The 25,781-nt window shown below is 36.3% G+C and overlaps 1 protein-coding gene across 4 annotated transcripts in view; it reads right to left on the bottom strand.

Moving 5' to 3' along the window:
- Positions 1-843: 843 nt before the first annotated feature.
- The window catches only part of LOC123865946 (LIM domain only protein 3), an 81,440-nt gene continuing 56,502 nt past the window's right edge, over positions 844-25,781 (bottom strand). For 3 of the 4 annotated variants that reach the window (XM_045907169.1, XM_045907170.1, XM_045907167.1), the window contains exons 2-6: positions 10,454-10,609; positions 8,844-9,019; positions 8,332-8,457; positions 2,679-2,829; positions 844-2,139 (exon numbers count right to left, since the gene is read on the bottom strand). In XM_045907169.1, coding sequence (XP_045763125.1) covers positions 2,005-2,139; positions 2,679-2,829; positions 8,332-8,457; positions 8,844-9,019; positions 10,454-10,609 — 744 coding nt within the window. In that variant the 3' untranslated portion in view covers positions 844-2,004. The remainder of the gene's footprint in view (positions 2,140-2,678; positions 2,830-8,331; positions 8,458-8,843; positions 9,020-10,453; positions 10,610-25,781) is intronic. The other variant, XM_045907168.1, reaches the window with a different exon arrangement.

The following is a 25,781-nucleotide window of genomic DNA, read 5'->3' as shown; positions in this document are numbered from 1 at the left end:
AGGGCTCTCTCCGTCACTCGTTTCCACTCGTTTCATACAATCGTAGTTCCAATTTCATTAAGCAACCAAAGTCCATGAAATTTTGCACATATATTCTAGAAACTAATATCTATGTCTGTGGTTTTCCAGATTTCTGTTAAAATATTCGGTTTCAAAATTACGCGGTCTTAAAATTTTCATACAAATCTTTGAGCCCCTGTTATTTTAAAACTATATATTTTTAGAAAAATCTAAAACATCACAGACACAGATATTAGTTTCTAGAATATGTCTGCACAATTTCATGGACTTTGGTTGCTTAACATTCAAATGAAATTGGAACTACGATTGTATGAAACGAGTGGAAACGAGTGACGGAGAGAGCCCTGTTAAGCTACATTAATTGAAGTAAGAACTATGATAAAGATCAATAGCATAATTGACACGTTATTCACACGTGATTTTTCACGCAAAATGAATTTTCGCATCTACAATCGTTTTTCGCTGAAAGTTAATTTTTACACTTAAAATTGTTTGCTACATTAACTAGGTAAGTATATGTTTTTCTATTTCTAAATTCTATCACGAAGGATGTAGGAAGGTACCGTCGTCAGTGACCATGAGTGCAAAAAGTAAAAAACTTTCAAACTTTGATGAAATTTTGATTCGAGATTTTTAAAGGTGACATTAAGTAGGGTAGCTAAAGTTACATAAACGAAAAGGCTTTGCACGTGAGCTTTCATATACTACCTGCTGAATGGTCCGTCTCTAATATTTATGATATCTGATATCGTCCCCGAACCGAAACCACAGCCAGAAACATTCAATAACCGCATAAATAAAGAGGTGAATAAATAAAATAAATTTGATTTTGAACAAGGCTTTAATCAGCTACTTCTTTGGTCATATCATTGGTTTGGAAAGAATCTGACACATTTAATGTAAATTGTTCACATAAGGTTCACATGATAGCAACATTATACAGTTAGGAATGCATGAGATTTTTACCTACTTACATAAATGCGGAACTGTAAATTATTAGTACATAATACGAGGATTTAAAATATGACTAAACAAACTAATTTGAACTATTATGATTAATTATGAAAACTTTATAACAGTTATTTCCACATTTTACTATGTTTACATATTTCATAATATACACCAATGTAAAGTCATTTATTGTAAGATACAAATAGTCTACTTATGAATACTTTTATTTACATAAATAATACAAACATTACAACAATGTTTATAGTAAACTTAACAGTAATATACATTAAAGGTACAAAACGAAATAACAAGGTGGCGAGCGTATGAAGAAATAAGTGGCCAGGCCAAAAAGTTACATTAGTAAAAAAATATGTATTGCAAAATTAAAATAAAATTGATCTTTGAATCAGCTCGCTTCATATTGATAGTTATATAACAAAAATATTGAAAACACATTTTCTATATTTACATAAGATTAAGTAATTATTATTACTAAAATTCATTAAACATTTTTATTTTAATGCACGTAAAAGCATTTTAGAAAACAATAACTTTCCAAATTAAACTCTTAATAATGCAGTCTTCCCCGCGTATTTATTTGCTTTTAAAAATCGGATCTTTACTTATTCATCAAATATATTCTAAGTCGAGATTGCCCTTATGAGATCATCTTATGAGATTAAAACATTTTATTTATTACGTTTTAATAAAAGTCTATCTAAATCTTTCACATAGGAAGAAATTAATTGTCTAACGGGAGCACCTCCAGCTCCCGAACATCGAGTTTTGGCATTAGCTTTGTAACAACACTACTGACGTACAACGAAACGTTCGAAACATTTTTACACTTATCAAATTGAGTTGTACCGAAAATTGAAACAGTTCATATTATGTAGTTGAGTCGTTCAGTTTGGACACTTCCCTGTGTATCACGCAACACTGAGTAATTTCACTCGTTCTCGTATAGTTCACAAGTGCGTTTGTTCAGTTATGGTACTTGACGTAGGGGTGGACGTCTCAAACGCGATAGTCTCAGCTGGACGCAGAGAGGCCGAGGGGCTTGAGGTGCGGGGGAGGTGCGAACGGCGCGGGGGAAGAACCGGACATGTTGTTGTTTAGGTCGCCGGAGCGGCTGGAGCCGTTCATGAGGCTCATTGCGTTGCTTGTCTGTGTAACAAAATACAAAGTTATAAAACAAACATGATATTAACTGGTAATTAGAACAGTTGATGTCACGTAAAAATACCCTGAAGCAGAGGGTGATATCGATATATTTGGTAGTGGAAAGTGAGGAGCAACTGTGGAGACGTCGTCAGTCAACCTTTCGTTTCAAGGGCTTGCTTTAAATAAAGCTCTCTCTTCACTCGTGTGGAAATCCTACATGGATAGCACTAGCAGGTGTTCCAAATATCTGACAATAAGGCGCTCTTCCTCTAGTTTTTGCATTAATAGCCATCAAAGGTCACAAACAATTCATTTGGTTGCTAGAATAATTCGATCCTGGATATCTAATACTGCAGAGATAGACTTACCGGTGTGATAGTATAGCAGGTGTTCTAAAGACCTGGCAATAAGACACTTTCCCCGATTCTTTGCATGATAGGCTAAAGGAGATAACCGCAACTCGGTACATGGTTTCCAGTTTTATTCGATCCATACCTTAATACTGCAGAGGTATAGATTATACACTAGAGCCGTAGACTTACCGGTGGCGGTGGCAGGTGTGTGGTCTGCCTCTTAAGATGCGCAAGCGGCGGAGGATTGTACGCCATATTGGCGAACACCAACCTCTCTTCGTAGTCGTATTCGCACAGGATCTTGTTTTCGCACAGGTAGAACCGATCGCCGACGCAGAATCTGTGAGAACAGAAAACTGGTATTTAGATATAATTGTACATTTGCAGGTTAGGTAATAATTGACTAAGTATTGAATTTTGTTGTACTATTGGACTGCTTAACTTAGTTGAAAGAAAGAACACCCAACAATGACGGAATCTGCAAGTATACATAGATGCACTTCGACTTTGATTAATTTTTTGCACCAAAATATCCATTACAATTCATATTTTAAAGGGAACCCCACTAAGGGTTAGAATAAAGACATGAATAGAAATGAAACAACTGTAGAAAAAATTTCAATACAAGCTCGAAACATATTAGACCGAGTAGCATTCTAAAAGATCATAATTATTATTGTACATAGATATTGCATATTTTAACTTAGTAAGCCAAATGATATTGAATAAACTTACGAAAGTGTAAGTAAAGCGAGATCCAATTAGTGATTTTCAACGGGACATAATAATGTGACTAATGTCTGCTATAACTAATCTTACTAGTGCATTACTACGGATGCCGTGTAAATCCTGTTACTTGAACATTCAAACTATCGATATTCTATAAGTTATTTAGGGCCACTAAAATATCTAACACGAACATTCAGATTCCATTGGCATACCTGTGGTCATTCAGCCCAGAGAACCCAAAAAAACATTGAGATGGTATCGTAATGTTATCATTGTTGAAGCGTAACGGACGCCGGAAAGAAACCGAAAATGTCTAAGAAATAAAATTTACTAGCATGAGTGGAAAGGTCACCGTGAAGCAACGGAAGGAGCAAGATAACGTCACGCGAGCGCGCATCCCTCAATGTGGCAAAACAAAAGGTATCGCCTTCGACTCGCCACTGGCCGCCCGGAACCGCCGGTGATAACACCGACCTTATCTCTGCACCCCACTCTCCCTGCGTCTTCCTCCCCGTGCGACTCTGGGCACCCGCCAACTCTTTTGTTTCACTTGTCACAAAAATTAAGCGCAATAGCTCGGCAACAAATGTCTCTTTTTTAAGGGGCCAATTTCCACCGCAACTCATCGATTTCGCCGCTCTTAATTAACTTTATTTCCTGTTCTCTCCGCTCCCGACTTTTGTTTTTGGGGGTTGTCCTTTTTATTTTGCTATTTTTTGTCTGCAGTCGCGTAATGGAAAAGATGTAGAACGAAATTTTAATGACTGGGTGCAAGTTAAGCTTTGTGCGACGCGCCATTGTGCCGCTACGCGACGCGAAGTTTGACGTTTGTACCTAATCGGACGTGTCTATTAACTGTTTTCTGATTTCTCTCAGCCGTGAAACAATACCGATTGAAAAGCATTTTAAATTAGCTCTTGCAAATGGTGTCTGTTTTGTTTTATTTCTCGTTTTCTGCTGTAATTAATTAATGAAATCTTTCCTCTAACCAACGGTAACAAGAAGCACTTATAGTTATGTCCAGTCCGTATGTCCATCCATTTGTGTGTCAATTTTATAAAGAAATCATTAGAGTTGTAAGGTTTAAAACAGTTACTTATAGAAACTTGTTGAACTCTCGAGCGGAATTCATTGAAAAGGTAGGTATTTTAAACTCACTTCGTCTTTGATAGTTTTCGAAAAAAAACTATACAAAACGAACTACTAAAAACGAAAAACGTCCTTCAAAGTTGCATTTTTCGATGCTTTGGACAATATGGATTAAACCATCTCATAGCGTGTTCTGACTTCTGACACGCAATTGAACAGTTTTTCTTCAGCTAAGGGCAGAGCCACCCTTACCACCTTTGAACTATTAGCCCTTCTACCCTTGATTTAACATACTAGGCGTGTGCATGTTTTGTGGTCAAGATTCCTTACAAAGTTATCCGTAATAAATTGCCTTCAATTTATAAGTAGCAGCGGCACTAAATCCAGACCGTGTGCAGACATTGATAGGGACAAGGCATAAAGGGCCACACGACCTGCGCAGCTTCCTGGCGATGCCGCGGGCGCGCCAGCAGATTGCTACTAAATTATTTAGCCGTTTAGCGATATTCGCCCCCCTCGATATCTGGCGTCCGCCGCTCACATCGGACAGCCAGCAAATTGGATTCAGATTTCTGCTGGCCGTGGAAATTGATTTGTACGTGATATTTAATAGCCTGCCGTATTGTTGAGTAAATATGTATAGATATGCAAAACTATGTTTTGGTTTATTTTTTTACTTTTGTTACGCTGAGTCTATGTTTATATGATGATGCAACTGCTGTGACGCGATACTCAACTCTTATCTTAGTGATCATTTTCATTCGTAAGTACGAGTATGTGTTCATATTCTAATAGAGTCAAATAATAACTTCTAATATTGTAAATGCGAAAGTGTTTTTGTTTGATGGTTTATCCTTTAATTGCGCAACAAAGCAACCGATCGACGTATTTTTCATGGATAGATCGATATATTTAAAGACCTGGAGAGAGGATTTTTAAAAACCGAAATTCACGTGAAGTCCCGGAAATCACCTAGCATCATACTTAATATACTTACAGCCACTTAGTTACTATGCGCTATCTTTTTTTATGACCTTAGATCAGTATTATAACAACGATCATCTTACTCCATTCTTCTTATTACTGCGAGTCGTGACCTTTTACTGGAGAAATTTTACATAATTATGTGACTAGCTTTAACATCAATGAAAATGAAAAAGTTTAAAAATAGTAATCATCCTTTGTAAGAAGCAGCTGAACCTTTATAACTTTGAAACTGAAGTAGCATAGCAATCAAAATGAATACACAATAGAGGCAAGGCATCACACAGATTCTTGCGAAGCGGTAAAGGTCCACAAGTGACGTATAAACCATTCAGACTGGCTCCAATCTCGCGACCTCTCTATTATTTACGCGGACGCAGTCCAGTGGATTGCTACTTTGCGCCTGCAATCTTATTCGATATTTTAACTCAACCCATCTCGTGCACGAATGTTTCAGCTAGCTACGAGCAATTTAAAGCACAGTAAAGAGATTGAATTTTAAAAAACAATCCTATAATATTTTAGGTCCTAGCTAAAAGCGGTGATAGCAAAGTGGTAAAGATGTTGGTCTCATTTTTGGGGGATCCGTGGTTCGATCTCTGGCAGGCGCTCTTCTAAATAATTGTATGTTTATATACTCTATTTATAATTATAGCACAGTACGTTTTTATACGTTACGTGGGACTACGTGCGTTTTAAGCAATTTAATAGAATTTGCTTTGACGGTGAAGGAAAATATCGTGAGAAAACCTGAGAGTTCCCCATAAGTTCTTTGTGAACATGGTGAAGAAGTCTCAGGCATGCAGGTTTCCTCAATTTTTTTCCTTTATTTAATTGCTTAAAACGCACGTTACTCTACGCAACGTGTAAGAAACATTGTGTGTAATAAATGGAGGAAAACAATAACTTTGAATAAGATGTTTACTATATTATAGTGAATCTATTTTAAAATGCATACATTTTGAGATCTCACACCAAATTTTAGCTCTATATGTCAGCTGGCATGTCAAAAGTACGATTTTAGTCCTTATTTTAACAGGGTTCTCTCCGTCACTTACTCCATACAATCGTAGTTCGAATTTCATTTGAATATTAAGCAACCAAAGTCCATGAAATTTTGCAGACATATTCTAGAAACTAATATCTGTGTCTGTGGTGTTTTAGATTTTTCTAAAAATATGTAGTTTTAAAATTACAGGGGCTCAAAGATTTGTATGTGAATTTTTAAGACCGCGTAACTTTGAAACCGAATATTTTAACAGAAATCTGGAAAATCACACACATAGATATTAGTTTCTAGAATATGTCTGCAAAATTTCATGGACTTTGGTTGCTTAATATTCAAATGAAATTGGAACTACGTTTGTATTGAGCGAGTGACGAAGAGACCCCTCTACTTTTGACATGCCATTTGACACATAGAGCTAAAATGGCGAGCGCGATCTCAAAATGTTCGCACTATACAGTCAACTAGATAAATTCCTCTTTATCTCTACAAGTCCCTAGCGACGGAGACTATAAATACTCTCCACATTTAATATCCTGCACTAGTCAGTATCGACAGATTCATTAATAAGTTCCAGTTAAGCGGTGCATCATCGCTCAGCGCAATATCTGAGCGAGCGCGGGGAAATCAAGCACAGTTTACCTGTTTACCGACACACTACTCTTGTGCTCGTACTGTACGGACTAAACACAGCTCTACTAAATTGTGTTCAGGGAATTCGACGTTAATTTGTTATTTTCTGACCTTAGGTACCTACTATCGTTTTTATGTGAAGCTTTTTGCTATTATTAATCTGGTGTTCTTTTTCCTATATTACACGTATTTTCCAATTTTTACAGAACCCCAGAATAGCATACAGCTAAATTGAACATTAAAACTCAATTATCTACACCTGTTCTGCAAACTCTATTATAAAACAACAAATTTATGCAACGCACAAAAACAATCGCGGGTGTTTTAAAAGCAAATTTCCTTTGCATGTAGCTTCTTATGTAGCGGAAAATTTAATCGCGCTCTTTGTTTGTCGTCCGTGAGTTGAATAAACCATAGAGAGCTGCTGTTAGACAACGCAACCGTCCCTTTCCCGCATCATATCATTTTGAATATTTTATCTCTCTCACAAAAGAAGTCCCAAACTGGACCTGTATTCAATATAGCAACGTCCCTGCTCAATTTTCACGGACGCAATCGCTTTTGACAGGTGAGAAAATGAAGTGAGCTCACAACGCGAATCTACTTGTGATGCGATAAATGTGGAGAACAGCATTATAGATTCATACGATACAGTTTAAAGTTTCAACTGTGGCCTGAATACATTTTTACTTGTGTACTTATTCGATGTCAGATTTTCAGATCTCGCGGGATAGTTTTGCGTTTTGAGATGGAACTTTTTTTATCTATTTACTCGTTAAGCTTTTAATACGGTATCACTTTTACTAGTTCGCCTTTGATAAACTCGTATAATACTCGTACCTATGTATTATATTGCACACATCTGTCTACTATGTCCCAAAAATTTTGATATTGAAACTTAAAATTCTTAACTCTTGACAAAAAAGTTATATTTTGTATCCGCATTTATTGGAATCTGATTAGTGTTTCTTTTCTCTACTTTCTTATAAAGATACATTCTGTAGGTGTAACAAGCAAACGTCGTGATGTGACATCTCATTTGACAAAAAAAAAAACAGGGTCCATTTTTACTTGAAACCACTTACTCGCTTGGCTTGAATACAGATTAGAAATTAAAACATAAGGTACCTATGTACATCCTAAGTATTTCAAAACAATTGTGCCTCGATTTTATATTAAAGCAAAACATATATTAACATACCTGCTTATTAATTAATACGAAACTGTGTTGGTCTGTCTGTCTATCTGCTATGTTTTCACGACCCATCTGTTTATACGATGATGATGTATTGAGTTGGTGGGCGACGAACATAAGCTATTTTTATCCCAGAAATCAATTTTTAGAATCCACGCAGACAAAGTCGCAGGCATCATTTAGTAGTAAATAATGTAGGATCTTACCTATGATTACACTGTTGACACGCGAAACACTCGAGATGGTAGACGTTACTGCGCGCGCGCATCACCATCTCAAACGCCGGGATCACCTTATTGCACGCTGCGCAGTAGCCCGTGTTGCCGAAAAGCCTGCCAAAGATTTCCATTAAATTCAATATGGGCTAGATAGCTTAGCAGTTAAGACTGCCTTCTATTCCTTGTATTAAAAAATTTTGGACTCAAAATGTTGTGTAGAAGCAGGTGTTACTTTGCGGAAGTCCATGATATACAAGGAACCAAAAGCGAAGCGGAAAAAGGAAGGAAGGAGCGAGGAGCGAGTGGTCTTGAGATTTGTGTGGTGCTGTGTGGTGGTGGTGCGTATTGCTTGTTTGGTGGCTGGCTTTTCCTGGCATTAGCAGTGGGAGGACGGGTGCTGCATGTTGCACCATATAAAGTCTGGTTTAGCGAATTATAGCAAGTTAAGCGTTTGGTTCCTTGTTTTCGGTGATGATGATCAAGATTGAAATTAGCCTCACCTCAAATAATCCCTCTTGCAAAGTATAAGATTCGCCCGCGTGTACAGTGTGTGTCCAACCTCCCCAAGCCGACAGTCACAGCAGCCGCACTTTAAACAGTCTTCATGCCACAGCTGGTCCAGCGCCTTCAACAGGTACCTCTCCGTGATCACCTTGCTGCATCCAGCACATATCTGTTTTATTAAAAAAAACTTTAAGGTTTTGTATATTATTAGTCCTATCACGGGAATTTATTTATATATGAGAATGGAGTAAGCGAACTATATTTAACATTATTTATTTATTTATCAAATTTTTATACAACGCGGAAAACAAGCGAAAAAGAAAAATGTTTTGGCGCCAAAACTCTTTTCGAAAGTCTTTGACAGTTGGACAACATTTTTATGAATGAGAACTTAACAGGGCTCTCTCCGTCACTCGTTTCATACAATCGTAGTTCCAATTTCATTTGAATATTAAGCAACCAAAGTCCATGAAATTTTGCAGACATATTCTAGAAACTAATATCTATGTCTGTGGTGTTTTAGATTTTTCTAAAAATATGTAGTTTTAAAATTGCAGGGGCTCAAAGATTTGTATGAAATTTTTTAAGACCGCGTAACTTTGAAACCGAATATTTTAACAGAAATCTGGAAAACCACAGACATAGATATTAGTTTCTAGAATATGTCTGCAAAATTTCATGGACTTTGGTTGCTTAATATTCAAATGAAATTGGAACTACGATTGTATGAAACGAGTGACGGAGAGAGCCCTCTTAAAATAAGGAACTATTGAGAATGAGGCAAAGGCGCATTCATCTTCAATTTTCGATTCATAGCCTGTTACTTCGATTTCTTCCTAATATTAAGTATACTTACTAAATATTTGAAACTAATATTGTTACTACTTTAACAGGAACTAATTAGTAAATGTAAGTACCACATCCTGTTTTTTGCTGCTCGGTAATCTTTAATTTTCTGTTGAAATTTAAATAAATTATCAGAAACTATAAATTTTAGGGCTTGCGGAAATGTGGGTGGCATCAAGGATAAAACCGTGAGCATAATTTCTTAACAATACCAAGCCTAAGACAACATAGAGATATTTATGTTTAAAAAATCATATAGGCTTGTCAGAGCTGTCTATTATATTCGAGGAAACAGAGTTGGGAATTCAATGTAAAAGACTCGAAGTCTTGACTGCTCTCATACCTATAGGCTTTTCACACATCGTTTTTTTATACAAATAGCAAGAAGATGAGCAGGCGGTTCACCTGATGTTAAGTGATTACCGCCACTCATGAACATTTTTGCAGTGAGAAACCGCCGATGCATTGCCGGCCTTCAAAAAATGTTGGTCCGCTCATTGAATAACCCCATGTTGTAATCGTTGGGAATATTACGTGGCTACTGTAGTACCTACTGACTACTATGGCGAAACTTAGGGTGAGATCTATAGAGCGCGCTCTGCCTTTGCTTAGACTTAAGACAGAGTTAAAACGAGACAGAGCTATATCTCTCACATAAATCTGTCTCGTTTTAACTCAATCTTAAGTCAGAGCAAAGTCAAAGTGCGCTTTATAGATTTCAGCCTTAGTCTTGCTGTTGAGGTAAAGTAGCACTTTTAACCTGTGGTTGAGAAGGCTGCGCGGCCGCTGAGGAGCCGGTCTGGCTGCCAGCTGGGAGGGGAGATGCGCGGGCCTCCTTTGTCACATCCATGGCGAGCATTTGAGAACCCAGCCCTGGACTGCCGCCGCTTGCCTGCTGCGGCGTCCGCCTCTCGCACTGCAACAAAGAATAACGTTCTATTAAGATAAGAACTACGGAATTCATCTCACAGTACGATATTTTACGACAGTGATAATATTACTATAGCTATCCATATTTAGGACTTGATGATGCCTGCGACTTCGTCCGCGTGGATTGAGGTTTATTAAAAATCCCGTGAGAACTCTTTGATTTTCCAGGATAAAAAGTAGCGAATGTCGTTCCCCAGGGTATAAGCTAGCTCTGTACCAAATTTAATTGAAATCGGCTAAACTGTTGAGACGTCAAAAGCTAGCAGACAGACAGACAGACACACTTTCGCATTGTATATGGATAGGATCCCCTAGAGAATAAGTTTAGAAACGAGGAGATCCGCTGGAGAACCAAAACCGCAAAACAATAGCAAGCTAAAGTGGCAGTGGGCTGGCCATGCCTTTTTCAGGCAGTTAGAGTGAGCCGCAGGTAAGACAACCTTACACAGTTTGAACCGAAAAGTCTAAGTGTAAACAGTATGAAGTCTGCTAATCCGCATTGGGCCGGCGTGAAAGACTATGACCTAAACCCTTCTCACTCTGAGAAGAGACCCGTGCTCAGTAGTGGGCCGGCAATGGGTTGATCATGATGATGTCCAACAGTGAATGTCCAAAGCTTTAATCATGATGATACAGATAAGGTTATTTAACGAGGAAACATTTAAGCATATTTCGATTACAGATCATAATATAGGTATAATAGGTAGAAGAAATAAAAGCTCATAAAAAATCCGTTTACTAGAAACACTCACCTAATAATTCAATAATTTTATAGGAATACATAAATAATCAAAACTCTTTTTGTGTTTGGTCTACTTAGTTTCTGAGGTAACAATAACTTTTGTAAAAAAAGTTAATGAGGCCAATGTCAACGATTTTACTTCAAGCAAAAAGACAAAATACAGCAAAAAGTTGAATATCGTTTATCTATCAATAGCATTAAATCATCGATTTCTTACCAAATAATACAAAATTGTAATTTTACACCAACTCCTCGGCTGTGACGAAAGGGTCGTCTATACTTTATGCACGGAGAAAAGTTAATATAGGGCAAAAGAGTCGGTGGGCGTTAACCATTTTGAATGACCAACTCTATTTAATTAATAAAATCAATCACAAACGAGCTTGTTTTCGATACGAACTTGTTTCCGTCGATGGACTAGTATGGAAAACATAGGCTAGTTTGTCACTGGATGGTCATTCAAAATGGTTAACGCCACTGATTTCTTTGTCTTTGTCATGTGTATGAGATTAAGTAACAGAGAGAGCCCTATATTAACTTCTTTCCGTGGATAGAGTATTATAGATAAGAACAAAATATATGGCCCAGTGTTCAGCAAAAGAAAGGATAAAATATATTCAAAGAATGTTTTTTCTAGAAAATTGTAAAATAATCAATGAATGTCTTTGAAAATATTTAGTTAAATTATTATTCATCTATAATTCTTTCTTTCTTTGAGTTTTGATATGTTTAGGATAGAAGAGAGGAATTGATTTGGAAATGTAATTGTTTTATAATATGAATAATAATACGTTACCTTTGTATAATGAGTGCATTTAATCAGTGCGTTGAACATTGTTTGCATAACTTGGGAAATATGTGGTGATTTTTTTCTATCCATGCTCTAAATTTTTATGCGGGACCCCCATAGACAATATTTTAGAATAGGTATGTAAGGTAGGTACACGTAATTATATTTTTGCACGCACTTATAACCAGTGTAAGTTAAATGAAATGATTTATGTAATATTGTGATTTCTGTATGAAAAAAAAAGCATATTTTTAAGAATATACTATATTATATACCTACTTACAAGTTTTGTAAAAACTACTTAGTACTAAACAGAATAAGTTTATAGAAGCCCATGTTTAACATGAAGGCATAAACTCCAAAAGCATGAAAATATCGACAGTAACAATAAATAATAATCGTTGGAAAAAATTAGCACAACTATTCAAGCGGTTAATGAGAACGTAAAACTGAAACATGACTCCGTTCTCGAACTCTAGAAAATTATATGCCTTAAAATATCGAATAAATGCTAATAAAAACAGTAATTTAAACCACCCAGATTAAAAAGTGGCCGTCAAGCAAATAAAGTCAGGCACGGAGCAAGCCGTCACGGTTAATCCTATACCTACAAGAACCAATCATACTTCCATACTAATATTATAAATGCGAAAGTATGTCTGTCTCCATGGGCCATGCTCGGAATATCGCTCATTGACCGTGTGCAAAATACCACAATCCGGAAAAGAACGGGACTATTATAGATATTGTTTTGAAAGTCTGGAGGTCAAAATGGAGATGGGCAGGGTATGTCTGTAGGACCACAGATGACCGATAGATTCGTTTGCTACTGGAATGGAGACCACGTACCGGAAGGGCAAACGTTGGAAGGCAACCATCCCGTTGGTCCCACAACATCACCAAGCTTGGAAAACCCTGGAGAAGGCTCACCCAACATCGAGGAGAAGGGAGATCTTTGCCCAACAATGGATAAATAACGGCTAACGAAGAAGAAGATGTCTGTCTATCTTTTTGTCTTTAAATGGTCTTTAATTTTCAAAACCCTGTTATCTGTTTAACTGATTTTGACGAAAGGATTTTAGGTAGAGCATATCTTCAGGGTGCAGGCTATGTTACATACGTCTTTCATTTAACGTCTTTCTTTATAAAATAGAGTCATGTGCAATTAAACAACACTTATAGTGAAGGAAAATAACGAGAGCAAACCTGCAAGCCTGAGAGTTTTCCGTAATTTTCATCCCTTCCAATTCACAATTTGGCCAGCGGGGTAGACTATGGCTTAACTCTTCTCATTCTCAAAGGAGACCCGTGCTCAGTAGTGAGCTGGCGATGGGTTGTTGGTGATGAAATGTAATTAAAAAGGAACCAAAAACTTAATTTGCTATAATCAGCTAAACCAGACAAATCTGAAGCAAATTGAGCTATTGGTTCGTTGCAACCTACTTGCTCCTTGCATAATATCATGAACTTCAGCAAAGTAACGCCTGCTTCTATATAACATTTGAAATGTAATCTTTTAAGGTAATTGCTATTTGACAAATCGCAAAAATGCTGTACTTTGAAGTAAATTGTTTATTTTTCTAAAGCATTAACAGCTATTAAATACATGCAATTAAAAACTTCAGTTTGTGAAGATTATAAGGGCCTTTTTTAATTTAGTATACATTATCCCAATAATAAAAAAAAACCAAGTTGAAAACATTGCTGTTCGCAACTTGTTCTGTAAAAGTTTTCTTTAACATCTTGATACTTTGAAGCCAACCTCCAGAAAATGATATGTTTAGGTTTAGCAATCAATTTTAACTGTTAGTTTGATACTAAATGTTTTTCGTTTCTTAAATAATCTAAAACTAACCAAAAAACTTCCTGTGCTATTTATTTTCTTGCAGGCGCTCTATGGAATTCAGTGTCCACTGGACTGTCATGGCGGAAGGACTGTGCGCGTCATTTCGTCGCAAAATATTATTTAAAATGAATATAAGCTTATTATTTTTGAATGAAAGTTGTGTTTATAATCGTTGAAAAATAAAATAGGGATTTTTTCATTTCTAAATGAAGCCTGCTTATATACTAAATTTTATTCTAAAGTTACGGTTTTACCAGGTAAATACTCGGAGGTTGTCATAGATTATGATGACAGATAGTAAGTGTTCTAAATAGGTATTATACCTATGTTAGGAGATAGCGCGCCTCGTTCCGGGTGCCGTGTTCCGAAATGGATTTCGTAGTAGTGCAAGTTTGGTGCAAGCCCCACATGACGGAGGGGTATGCGTCAGGCATTTCCTGTGTACAAAAAAAAGACCTATATTTCGGATCCATATTTCATCACTGACAATATGCACTATTCAAAGACTGTTCTTCAAGCATTGAGGAATTTTGGACAGAGACATCTCGAAGGTTCCCGAAGGCTGCCTGAGTTAGATTTGTCGGCTAGCTAGCTTTTTTCGAAATTGGACTTACTTAGCTGGATTGTGTGTTAGAGATTTCTTATGAGATATTATATGTACATAATATAACCATCATAAGGAAGCTCAGATTCATGCTGCGGGCAATGGGGAGAGCCTAAAGGTTGGAACGCCATTTCGGCGGCCGTGTTTCCTGCCATATATACCATAGATACCTGCAAGCCAAGAGTGAATAGGCATCTTCCAGGTAAGCGTGCTCCAACTTGGACCTCATCATTGCTTTCTTTAAAGCATGATTGTCGTCAAGCGCAAGCGCAAAGATTCAGGCGGCGCAAACCCGTAGCATGTGGAAGACCCTATTAAAGACCTATGTTCACTGTGGACGTCTGTCGGTTGATGTTGATGATTATGTCTTTAGTGCAAGTAGTTCAGTAGTTTCAGAGTTTATCGATAACAAACAAACAAACCTTTCCTCTTCATAATATATGTACTTAGTAGCGCAAACTTGGAAAAAATCTCGTGGAAACTCTTTGATTTTCCGAGATAAATGTCATTTTACCTGGCAGCCCTAATCAATTTTATCACTGATAATAATAACTAATTCATAACCGTTAAAACTAAGAGTCAAAATCTCGTTTTTCTAGTCGAGTTCCGTAGGCTCTTTGAACCCACCGCATTATTATCCCAAGAAAACCTACCATTAGATGTAGGAATAATGGAAAGAGGTCACAACCCTCAGCAATAAAGAATACGATGCGGAGAGAGATGTCACTCTCAAGGTCTTTAAATGTATCCATGCAAAAAACCACGTCGACTGGTTGCTCCGTTGCAGCGTGATTGAATATTAAACCAACAAACACACTTTCGCATTTGAAATATGGCCAGTGATTATAAGAAACAGTTTAAATCTCTCTCTGCTCTCTGAGAGACGTTAGGCAAAGTGAACACGAATTATGACACTTCTGTGTTCTTATACAAGCTTAGGTCTCTCAATTTTGTCAATTAATGTCAAATTTCTTTCTCAGATCAAAACCTAGTAAGTGGTTTAAATTCAAGAGAAGTTTAGGCCGTAGTCTTCAACAAGAAACTCGGCGGTTGCTCTTTTCAAAGATTTGATATACAATATTAAATTGCTTAAAACGCACATAACTGAAAAGTTAGTAGTGCGTGATTCCAGGATCGAACCCCCGACCTTCGATTAGGAGGCGGACGTTCTAACCACTAGGCTATGACAGTTTTTAAATTAAAGGGGTTTAAATATTTTAGTGTGAAGACTGGCCTACACATTTATTCATTAGATGTGCATCACTTTCTTTTTTAGGGTTCCGTACCTCAAAATGAAAAACGGAGCTCTTAAAGGATCACTTCGTTGTCTGTCCATTTGTCCGTCCGTCCGTCAAGAAAACCTATACAGTACTTCCCGTTGATCTAGAATCACGAAATTTGTTCTCGGATTTATTCCTTTACTTGGGCTATGAGAGTTGAGACCTATCTACCTGCCCATAATTCTAGGTTAACGGGAAATACCCTATCGGTTTTCTTGACAGACACGACAGACGGACAGACGGACAGAAAGACAGACAACAAAGTGATCCTATAAGGGTCCCGTGTTTCCTTTTGAGATATGGAACCTTAAAAACATTATGTAAGTATGCAAAGTATTTCCCTTGCAAGCCATATTTAACAGTTGACATGTAGAGGTCATTGACTTTTCCTATCTTACTTTTAAGTTTTAATGCATCATTAAGTATTTACTGTTTTGACATGGTATTTAGATAATGGGTGATATTTATTTTATTTTATCTAATTCCTTTGAAAAACTTAGTAAGGCGCATTAATCTATAAAAAACCTAGCCAGTTCATAGACTTACTATGTTTTAAAATGGTCAAAGCGACTTACTAGCTTTTAATTTTACTTTAATGTGGGTGTCCTTACAATACAACGGGACATACTATGAAAGTTAGGCTTATGACATAAAACGATTTTCGGAAAAATGACATTTACTTTGTTTTGATATGGGGCGGTCGATATAATTAGGTACTAGGGTAAAGGCTCAAGTAAATGAACAGATTGGACGTTTTTACATGTATTAAGAGCTGGAATAAAAAACCGGCTGATATACCTTTTTTAAATATTTTCTTACAAATTCTTACACTTTTTTCAATTTCAATTTCAAAACCGTGTTCCGTTCAAACCGTTCAAAAGTGCGTGTGCGTGCGTCCATGTGTGTGTGTGAGTGTGTGTGAGTATATACTTGTCTGTATGTTTGTACGAGTGTTTGTTAGTGTGGTATTGCGTTGTATAACCACATGAGTAGCGAACAGAGTCAAAGCTTCATACAAGCGCGCTACGATAGGTACACTACTACAAGCTTGAGGCGCGTGTGTGCGTGAGCACAGGCGCTACGTCGCGTACGGAGAGAAATCGGTTTATATCGGCTCGGCCTGTGCTCAAGCTCAGGGGCTGCAGTACACGTCGCGCGTCGTGTTTTCATTTAATTTAATGTTAATGATAATAATTTAAATAGTGTTTAAAATCTATTTTCTTGAACTGTCATAGATTTTGTTCAAAATCAATATCTGAGGATCCCTAGGATCACAAAACAGGATATTGTTACCAAATTTAAAAAAGTCGACGCCATTTTGAAATTCTTTGTTAATTGACCGATTTCGTTCAAAATCGATATTTAGAGCTCCCTGCGATCACAAAATAAGAAACTGTTACCAAAATTTAAAAAAGTCGACGCCATTTTGAAATTCTTTGTTAATTGACCGATTTTGTTCAAAATCGATATTTAGAGCTCCCTGGGATCACAAAATAAGAAACTGTTACCAAAATTTAAAAAAGTCGACGCCATTTTGAAATTCTTTGTTAATTGACCGATTTTGTTCAAATTCGATATTTAGAGCTCCCTGGGATCACAAAATAGGAACCTGTAACCAAAATTTAAAAAAGTTGGCACCATTTATAATTCTTTCTAAATTGACTGATTTCGTTCAAAATCGATATTTAGAGCTCCCTGCGATCACAAAATAAGAAACTGTTACCAAAATTTAAAAAAGTCGACGCCATTTTGAAATTCTTTGTTAATTGACCGATTTCGTTCAAAATCGATATTTAGAGCTCCCTGGGATCACAAAATAAGAAACTGTTACCAAAATTTAAAAAAGTCGACGCCATTTTGAAATTCTTTGTTAATTGACCGATTTTGTTCAAAATCGATATTTAGAGCTCCCTGGGATCACAAAATAGGAACCTGTAACCAAAATTTAAAAAAGTTGGCACCATTTATAATTCTTTCTAAATTGACTGATTTCGTTCAAAATCGATATTTAGATCTATCGATCGATATTTAAAGATCGATATTTAAACTAGGCAATCACAACAAAAACAAACTTTACCATCTTGTTGAACAAATAACTATTGTTAATTAAATTGTATCCTCCAGTGCCAGCCCTACCAAAATAGTTATAAATTTTGCTCGCTTCTTAGAAGCTTTGCCTCTGTTTGCTACTCTATGGTATAACACCATGTTAGTAAATCTTAGTATATTTTTAACCGACTTTAAAAAAAGGAAGAGGTTCTGAATTCGTTGGTATCTTTTTTTTTTATGTATGTTCCCCGATTACTCAAAGACGCCTGGACCGATTTGGATTTTTTTTTTGTTTGATAGGGTATACTTTGCAAGTGGTCCCATATAAATTTGGTAAAGATCTGATGAATATCTTTGAAGATGGAGAACAGAACTCCTCAATGGATAAGAGCAAATTCAATTTTTTTTTTAATGTATGTTCACCGATTGCTCAAAGACGCCTGGACCGATCTGGATTTTTTTTTTTTGAAAAGCTAGGTATACTTTGCAGGTGGTCCCATATAAATTTGATGAAGTTCTGATGAATATCTTCTGAGATGGAGAACAGAACTCCTCAATGGATAAGAGCAAATTGCTCGCGATCAGTGTAATTGCTTAGTAAACAGTAGGGTTTTAGCTGGGCATGGCATATTATTATAGTACAGTGGGGCCACTAAAAATTTTGAAATAAAAAATTTTCAAAATAAAAATAAAACCGACTTCAAAAACCACAATAACTTAAATTATTTTTTACTTTTTAGTGTTTGTGATTTTGAAGTCGGTTTTATTTTTCTTTTGAATTTTTTTTATATTTATTCTGGTATTCTGCTTTCTTGGATATGGATCCCTCTTGGGTATCCCCATTTCTCTCTGTCTTTGGTACTATCAAGCTAATTTTCTCTCGCGATTTGCACAATAGCATTAGACCAACGCGTCTTCGGTCTACCTACCTGTCTTTCTTTCATCTGTAAAAATCGATACAATATGACCATTTGCATTTCAGTTTTAGGGCATGTCTCAAGGTGTCTGTAGGCTTTGTCTTTTTTCTTATGTCTTCAATTCTCACTTTGAATATTTTTTGCTTAATTTATGCACCTTGCCATCGCCCTTTAGCAAGTCACTATTTCTTTTTATATTCTTTGTCTGGACCCATGTTTGGCTGGCATAGGTAAGGCATGGCAGGATGCATGTATCTATAACGGATCTTTTAAGATGTACTGGGTAAGCTCCTTTCATTCTTTCCTTTTGTGCCCAGTAAAACAAGCATACTCGGGCTACTTTGAGAACCCATTAGCAGCTAACAGCAAGGCCTGGACTCAAATTTTTATATGTGGAAGCTGTATTTCCTCGTTGCGTTTATGAGCAAATAAGAATAGTTAACTACTTTTACTAAAAAAAATTTTTATAATTTGGCGCAAACCATCTAAACACCATGATGATTATTATTTCTGCATTGTGAATATTACCAGAAGAAACAGCAAAAAAAATTGTTCCAAGCGGCTCTATTGTAACTTGCAGTCTTCTAAAACAGGTTTTATTTATTATTATTATGTAAAATAGTTTTTGATTTATCGCGCAAAATGTAGAAAAAAATATACAATAAGTCAAAAACTGAAAATCTGACATTTTTTTTAAAATTCCAAGGCGAAAATATACTTAAGAATTTATTAATAGGAATCGAGAGTTTATGCACTAGATAGAGTTCGTTCATTCACTGAAATTCCCAGTTCATTTACTGGCAATTTATCCTTTTGTTAAATAAAATAATTTATAATAATTAATACCACGCATTTTTTTGCGTTTTTGATATTTAAATAATTTAAGAGTGTATACCTACTGTGTATAGACACAGATAAAAAAAAATATAAAAATTATATATAGAACGATTCTCATATATCTTAATTTTAGGTCAAAGTCAGGGTAGTCCTTATTCGTTCATGTACTGGATCTTTTACCCTCCTACGTCAAAATACTAAAAGTCCGCGTAAATTTCGCAGATTGAAATGTCTGCTTGATTAATTGTCAATAGAGGGTCATGACATGTCAAAATTGCTAGTTTGAAGGTGAAATCGTCTATGTCATTCGCATTGGCTTTCCTCTTAACATACTGATGTTTTCCATTACTGCAGGTCTATAGTTCAACGACTTTTCGGTTTCTATTTCTAATTATTTAGTAACAGTAAGCCGTAGTGCAAACTGGCTAAAACAATAAGCATTGTGAGCTCGTGACGAATGGGAGCCGGTCATTTTTGTATGTTTTGGAGCGATCCGGCATAAATAATGGGTCCGGATATTGACCGGAAACATGCGCACCGCGTCTCGAATTGTGAACGTGATTACTTATTCCACGGAAACTAATCAACTGTACCAACTGGAGCATAGTCACCAAAGCTTTGTTTATATTTTTGTACAGAGCTCTGGACGACAGTGAAACCTGGAGGAGATGCGTCTGCGCATGGGTACTTAATATTAATTATACCTACTTAATCACTAGGCAGTAGATCATGGCCGCGAGTTTTAACGAGGATTTAGATTTTTTTTATATGCCGTGCGAACTCTTTGATTTCCCGATACAAAAAGTAGTCTTTGCCCGTCTCAATGATGCAAGCTATCTCTATATGTAGTTATTAAATGTCAAAATCAACTAAGCGGACGTAACGTGAAAAAGTAACAAATAGACAGATAGATAGATAGACCGACAGACACACTTTCATATTTATAATATTGGTATGGATACTGTCTTTTCCTACGGCGCAATAGGATTTCCAAAAAATTCTGGCCAAATGTAGAGAGGAATTTTTAAACTTGTTATAACTGAAGTTTATTTAAAACATTTTTTTTTTAAATGATACTACGTCAAAGTAAAATTCAGACATGAACTCTGGGCATAGAACTCTCATTAACCTAGTTAATTAAGAAAATTTTCTACCAGAACTAACTAATTACGAGTGAAAGAGCAAACTAAAGCAAAAACTTGTGTAAAATAAAACCGTTCACATGAACATTTAATATTCATAACGTGCGACATGATAAATTGTACCTAATTATACTTTTATATGTTGTCAACACACGTGTAAAGAATTGCTCATAACGCTGAAACTAAAATAAATCAGTGATTTAATTACAAGTTATAAATATTTCACGTCACCATAAATTTCAACGCATACATTACATAAGTACCTATTTTTCAACACATAAGTAGGTAAACAATAACCATTTGTGCAAAATAAAATAAATATGCAATTCAAGAAATGTACGTAGTATATTGTGAATATAATATAAGTTAAATTGTATAATAATATATAATATAAAATCACGAAAATAATCTATACTAATAAATAAAATTGGAGTGTCTGTCTGTAATTTCGAAATAACTACCTCATATTAAGCTCATATGGTTATTTGAACGATACCAACACTGACTCACACGTTTTTAAAATTTTTGTCTGTGTGTCTGTCTGTCTGTCTGTCTGTCTGTTTGAAAAGGCTAATCTTTGGAACGGCTGAACCGATTTTGACGGGGTTTTCACAGACAAGTTGAGGATTGATCAGGGAGTAACATAGGCTACTTTTTTAACCGACTTTCAAAAAGGGAGTTGTGTTTTTCTTCCTATGTACACCGATATCTCCGAGATTTCTGAACCGATTTGCGTAATTTTTTTTTAATCGATAGAGGAACTTTGTGACATTGTTTCGCAAAAAAATTGGAGTCCAACTCTTCAATCCTGATGCTGCAGGGGATCTGACCAATCCACGCGGGCGAAGCTGCGGGCATCAGCTAGTTATAAATATGTGCATGGAATATATTATATTATTCAGATTCGTACCTAAAACGCATTCTTTGCTCTTAAGGTATTAAGGTAGAACTGTAAAATTTAAGCCAAAAGAAATTTTTTTAAGATTTTTTATATTTTTTTTTTATTATCTTTAAAAATGAATAAGGTAATGAAGAGCGAAATACGTAGGTATTCCCTTTCAAAGTTTTGTCAGAATCGTGAATGGTTTATGGATGCTGCCTTACGACCTAGCGGCGCTGTACTTTTTGCTCTTTTTTTACAAAATTGTTATAATTCATTTAGCTAAATAAAACATTAGTAACCACGGGTGCCCATTGATAACCCAAAAGCAAAATCATTCAAAAAAGTATGACAACTTCTAACAATTCTAACTAATATTAATCTTATGAGGTATGTATTGAAAAGAAATAAAAACTGGTGTAATTTAAATATGATGTAAAAGCAATGACATTAGACACCGGTGTTGTTCATTGTGGCGACTCATATCATAGATATGTAAGTGGATGGGAACCTAAGTGAAATGTGCAAAGTGGCATTTTAAGAAACTCTATTCAAGAACACGAGATATGAATTTCAAGCGAACCAAGTTGCAGGCTTGTAGAATAGTATACTTATTATTAATTTATTCATTCTGACCGGAATAAAAGTTGTCGATTATCGTTGGAGTGAGAAGAATTGAATTTTGAACAAACGTTAACTGAATTCCATACGATTGCGGACAGTGTCGTGTCAATTTGCGGCACGCTTCCTGTCGCCTGTCGCGTCACAATGCGATACGATAATATGGTTACTGACTTTGAGGATATTTCATAAAAAGAACGGCTGCAATTTCAATGGTAATGACTTACGTCTGTTGCACACGTCAATTTTAACATTTTGGACGTATCTTTAATATTATTTTAACCCCCGACCCAAAAAGGGGGGTTATAAGTTTGACGTGTGTATCTGTGTATCTGTCTGTGGCATTGTAGCTCCTAGACTAATGAACCGGATTTTAATTCAGTTTTTTTTTTTGTTTGAAAGGTGGCTTGATCGAGAGTGCAGGCACTTGATTGAAGGCACAGATATTAGTTTCTAGAATATGTCTGCAAAATTTCATGGACTTTGGTTGCTTAGTATTCAAATGAAATTGGAACTACGATTGTATGGAGTAAGTGATGGAGAGAGTCCTGTTAAGAAAGTTGCCGTAAAATATTCTTTATTTCTCAGGTACTTTGATCCTGCGCAAATGGGTGATTTTATTTTATTTTGGTACGAATTAGGGTGCGAAATCGGGGATTTCTGTGTCTTCGCGCTACTCCGTCGTCGCCTCTCGCGCATAAGAAAGAACAGTACCCGTGCGCCATCACATCTCTTACTACATACTGTCATCCAAAGTTCTTTTTAACTGACACTATGGGTAAATCACTACTGCTTGAATTAAATAACAAAAATAATTAAATTAGCATATCAGCACGAAAAGCGATAGCAGGCACAACTTCCAAAGCGGTATTTTCCCGTAACTTTTTCGAAGTAGACAGTTAGTGAAGCCTTCGTATAAATAATTACCGTCCGAGATGTGACAGCGACATGCCACGGCACTTCCAAAACAAACCGTGGCGAATGCAGCGAGATTAGGCGCAAAAAAACCCACGCCAACCATTAGCATTGACTTTCGAATGTCAATACGCACGAATTAAGATTTTACGATCGGTCGCGCATGGAATAAAAGTACGGATTATTTCCTGCCTCTGAACGAGTTTTCTGCTTTTGGTGGATGTTTTGTTTTATTCGTAGGTGAACAATAAAAATTTATCTACCCCATGCGTACATTTACAATTGCTGTAATCTGTAATCATCAAATCTAAATTAGATTTTAAAATGCCAAACAAAACCGAATAGAACTTTACTTTTGGTAAACTAGCTTCCATAACAGACTGCACGATACTTATGCGTATCTGTCACGACAAGGTGCCATCGAATAAAAAATAATAGTTAATAAAAGATTTTTAAACGAGCTGCAATAAAATACTAAGAAACTACAGCATTCATAGCAATAACAATTAATTAATAATTGAATTAGTACCTGGTACGAGCCATTTTTTTGCAAAAAAATAGTTTTACACTCTTTGAGAACAAGGTGGTAAGTATTTTGATTCATTTTAAAAACATAACATAAGTAATATTTAGGCTGTATTGTTATTGAGCAAACTTTATCGCTGAACCTTCAAAATAATCGCTTAAATTCTTAGTATAGAACTCGATAAAATAACAGGAAAGTGCTCACGACGATCATTACAGTACACTTTCGTGTCAATACGCACGAGTTAAAATTTTATGATCAAACGTGCATGTGTAGAAGTATCTACTTGTATGTTTTACATGACGTAACACACAACACGAAAAAGTCTTTCAGTGTTCAGAGAATCCCAAAAATACGTAACAAAGGGCCCATGTCATTTAACCTCCAGGCTATCACGGCTCAAAGCGGGCTCGGGCGGTGTTCTTTGGAATGATAGATTGCAAACGAGCGGTGTAGTGAGACTCAGTGCTAAATTGAAGGCTGCCCGCGCGGGCCGCGAGGGACGACGGCGTCCTGCACCGACATAAATGATTAACACGACGCGGAGAGAGACCAATTACGCAGCACCGCCACACTCCAAATTAGAAACTATTTTCGCCCATTAGTGGCCAACTTCATAATCAATTACACGTTAAAATTTCACAGCGCTGTTTCGGGAGCTCTATGTTTGGATAATCGGAGTTTGTGGTCCCAGGGCGAGCTATTACGCGGCTGCACGGGCCATAAAGGTTTTTGTTTCGGCGGAAAATTTTAATGCATGTTCCGAATGCATTTAACTGCGCCAAAAGTTGCAGTCGAACAAATTAATTTATATATGAGAAATAATAGCGGTGCAATTGCACGTTTTGTGCTCCAGGCGGTTAAATAAATAATTACATTTTTCCAGGTTTGGAAACTCAAACTTCATTAATTAATTTGTTGAAAGAGAGAGATTTTTCATGACATAAACCGATGAAGTAGAGAAGAAAAAGAGATCATCTAATGCGTAGTACATAGAGGTCATTGCCTAAAACTATTTCAAATACAGTTGTAAACTCGTATCAATTCAAAGTTCAAACGTATCTCTTTACAGGAAGCTTTTCAATCAACGTAAAGCACTCCTAACATCTAACCATAGCTAATAAGACAAATCTTCGAGTCCATTTAAGGCAGCGCGTAATAGGATAGAGTGCACTCTGCTAATCATAATTCATCAGCGAGATTAAAGAATAAGCGCGAGGGAGCCTGCGCCCCCCTCCCCCTCAGCCCGTGTGGAGACAATATGATTGCCACACCTGCGGAAACGACTGGAGTAACGAGGCGGGCTAAATAATTCAACCAACTACACCCGACTTGTACTAGGCTTTACACTGCAAACCATTTAAAATTATTTTATTTAAAAAAACGGGAAGTGGATGGATGAGGAAGGCGGTGGATCGTGTGTGGTGGCGCGCTTTTGGGAAGGCCTATGTCCAGCTGTGGATTGATTGATGATTCATTGATTAAAAAAAAACTAATTTGTATAATAAGGTGATATATACCAAATACGGTACAGATCACCCCCATACGGAATGCCATTTGGCATGTTTTTTTTTATATTTTTTACTCAGATAGGTACCTAAGTGATGATGCAGTCTAAGATGGAAGCGGGCTAACCTGGCCCAGCCAATATCAGACAGATTTGAAAAATAAAGGTGTTTTGAAAAAACTATACCATTAAATCAAACTAATATAACTCGGATTAAAACTGAAAGTTATCGTCACGTAATATACGTTCGAAAAGTTCTCAAAATTTAGGATATCCTAGAAATTCCATTATAAAAAATAATAAACTTTAAGTTTCTATAAATAGTACAAAAATACAAAAAAAGTTGCACCATTAGTCATTACAATCATTAGCCTACAAGGTTATTTATCAATGCTGAAAAATATTTACATTTTTTCAACCAACGGTAACGTTTCTAATTTCCTAATTTCAGTAAATTGATAAAATACGAACTTTTTATTGATCCGCACGTTCAAAGTGGTCT

This window comes from Maniola jurtina, chromosome 6, assembly GCF_905333055.1.
Source record: "Maniola jurtina chromosome 6, ilManJurt1.1, whole genome shotgun sequence".
Lineage (NCBI taxonomy): Eukaryota > Metazoa > Arthropoda > Insecta > Lepidoptera > Nymphalidae > Maniola > Maniola jurtina.
Note: the sequence above shows the minus strand (reverse complement) of the source record. Positions and strands in the feature narration are given on the sequence as shown.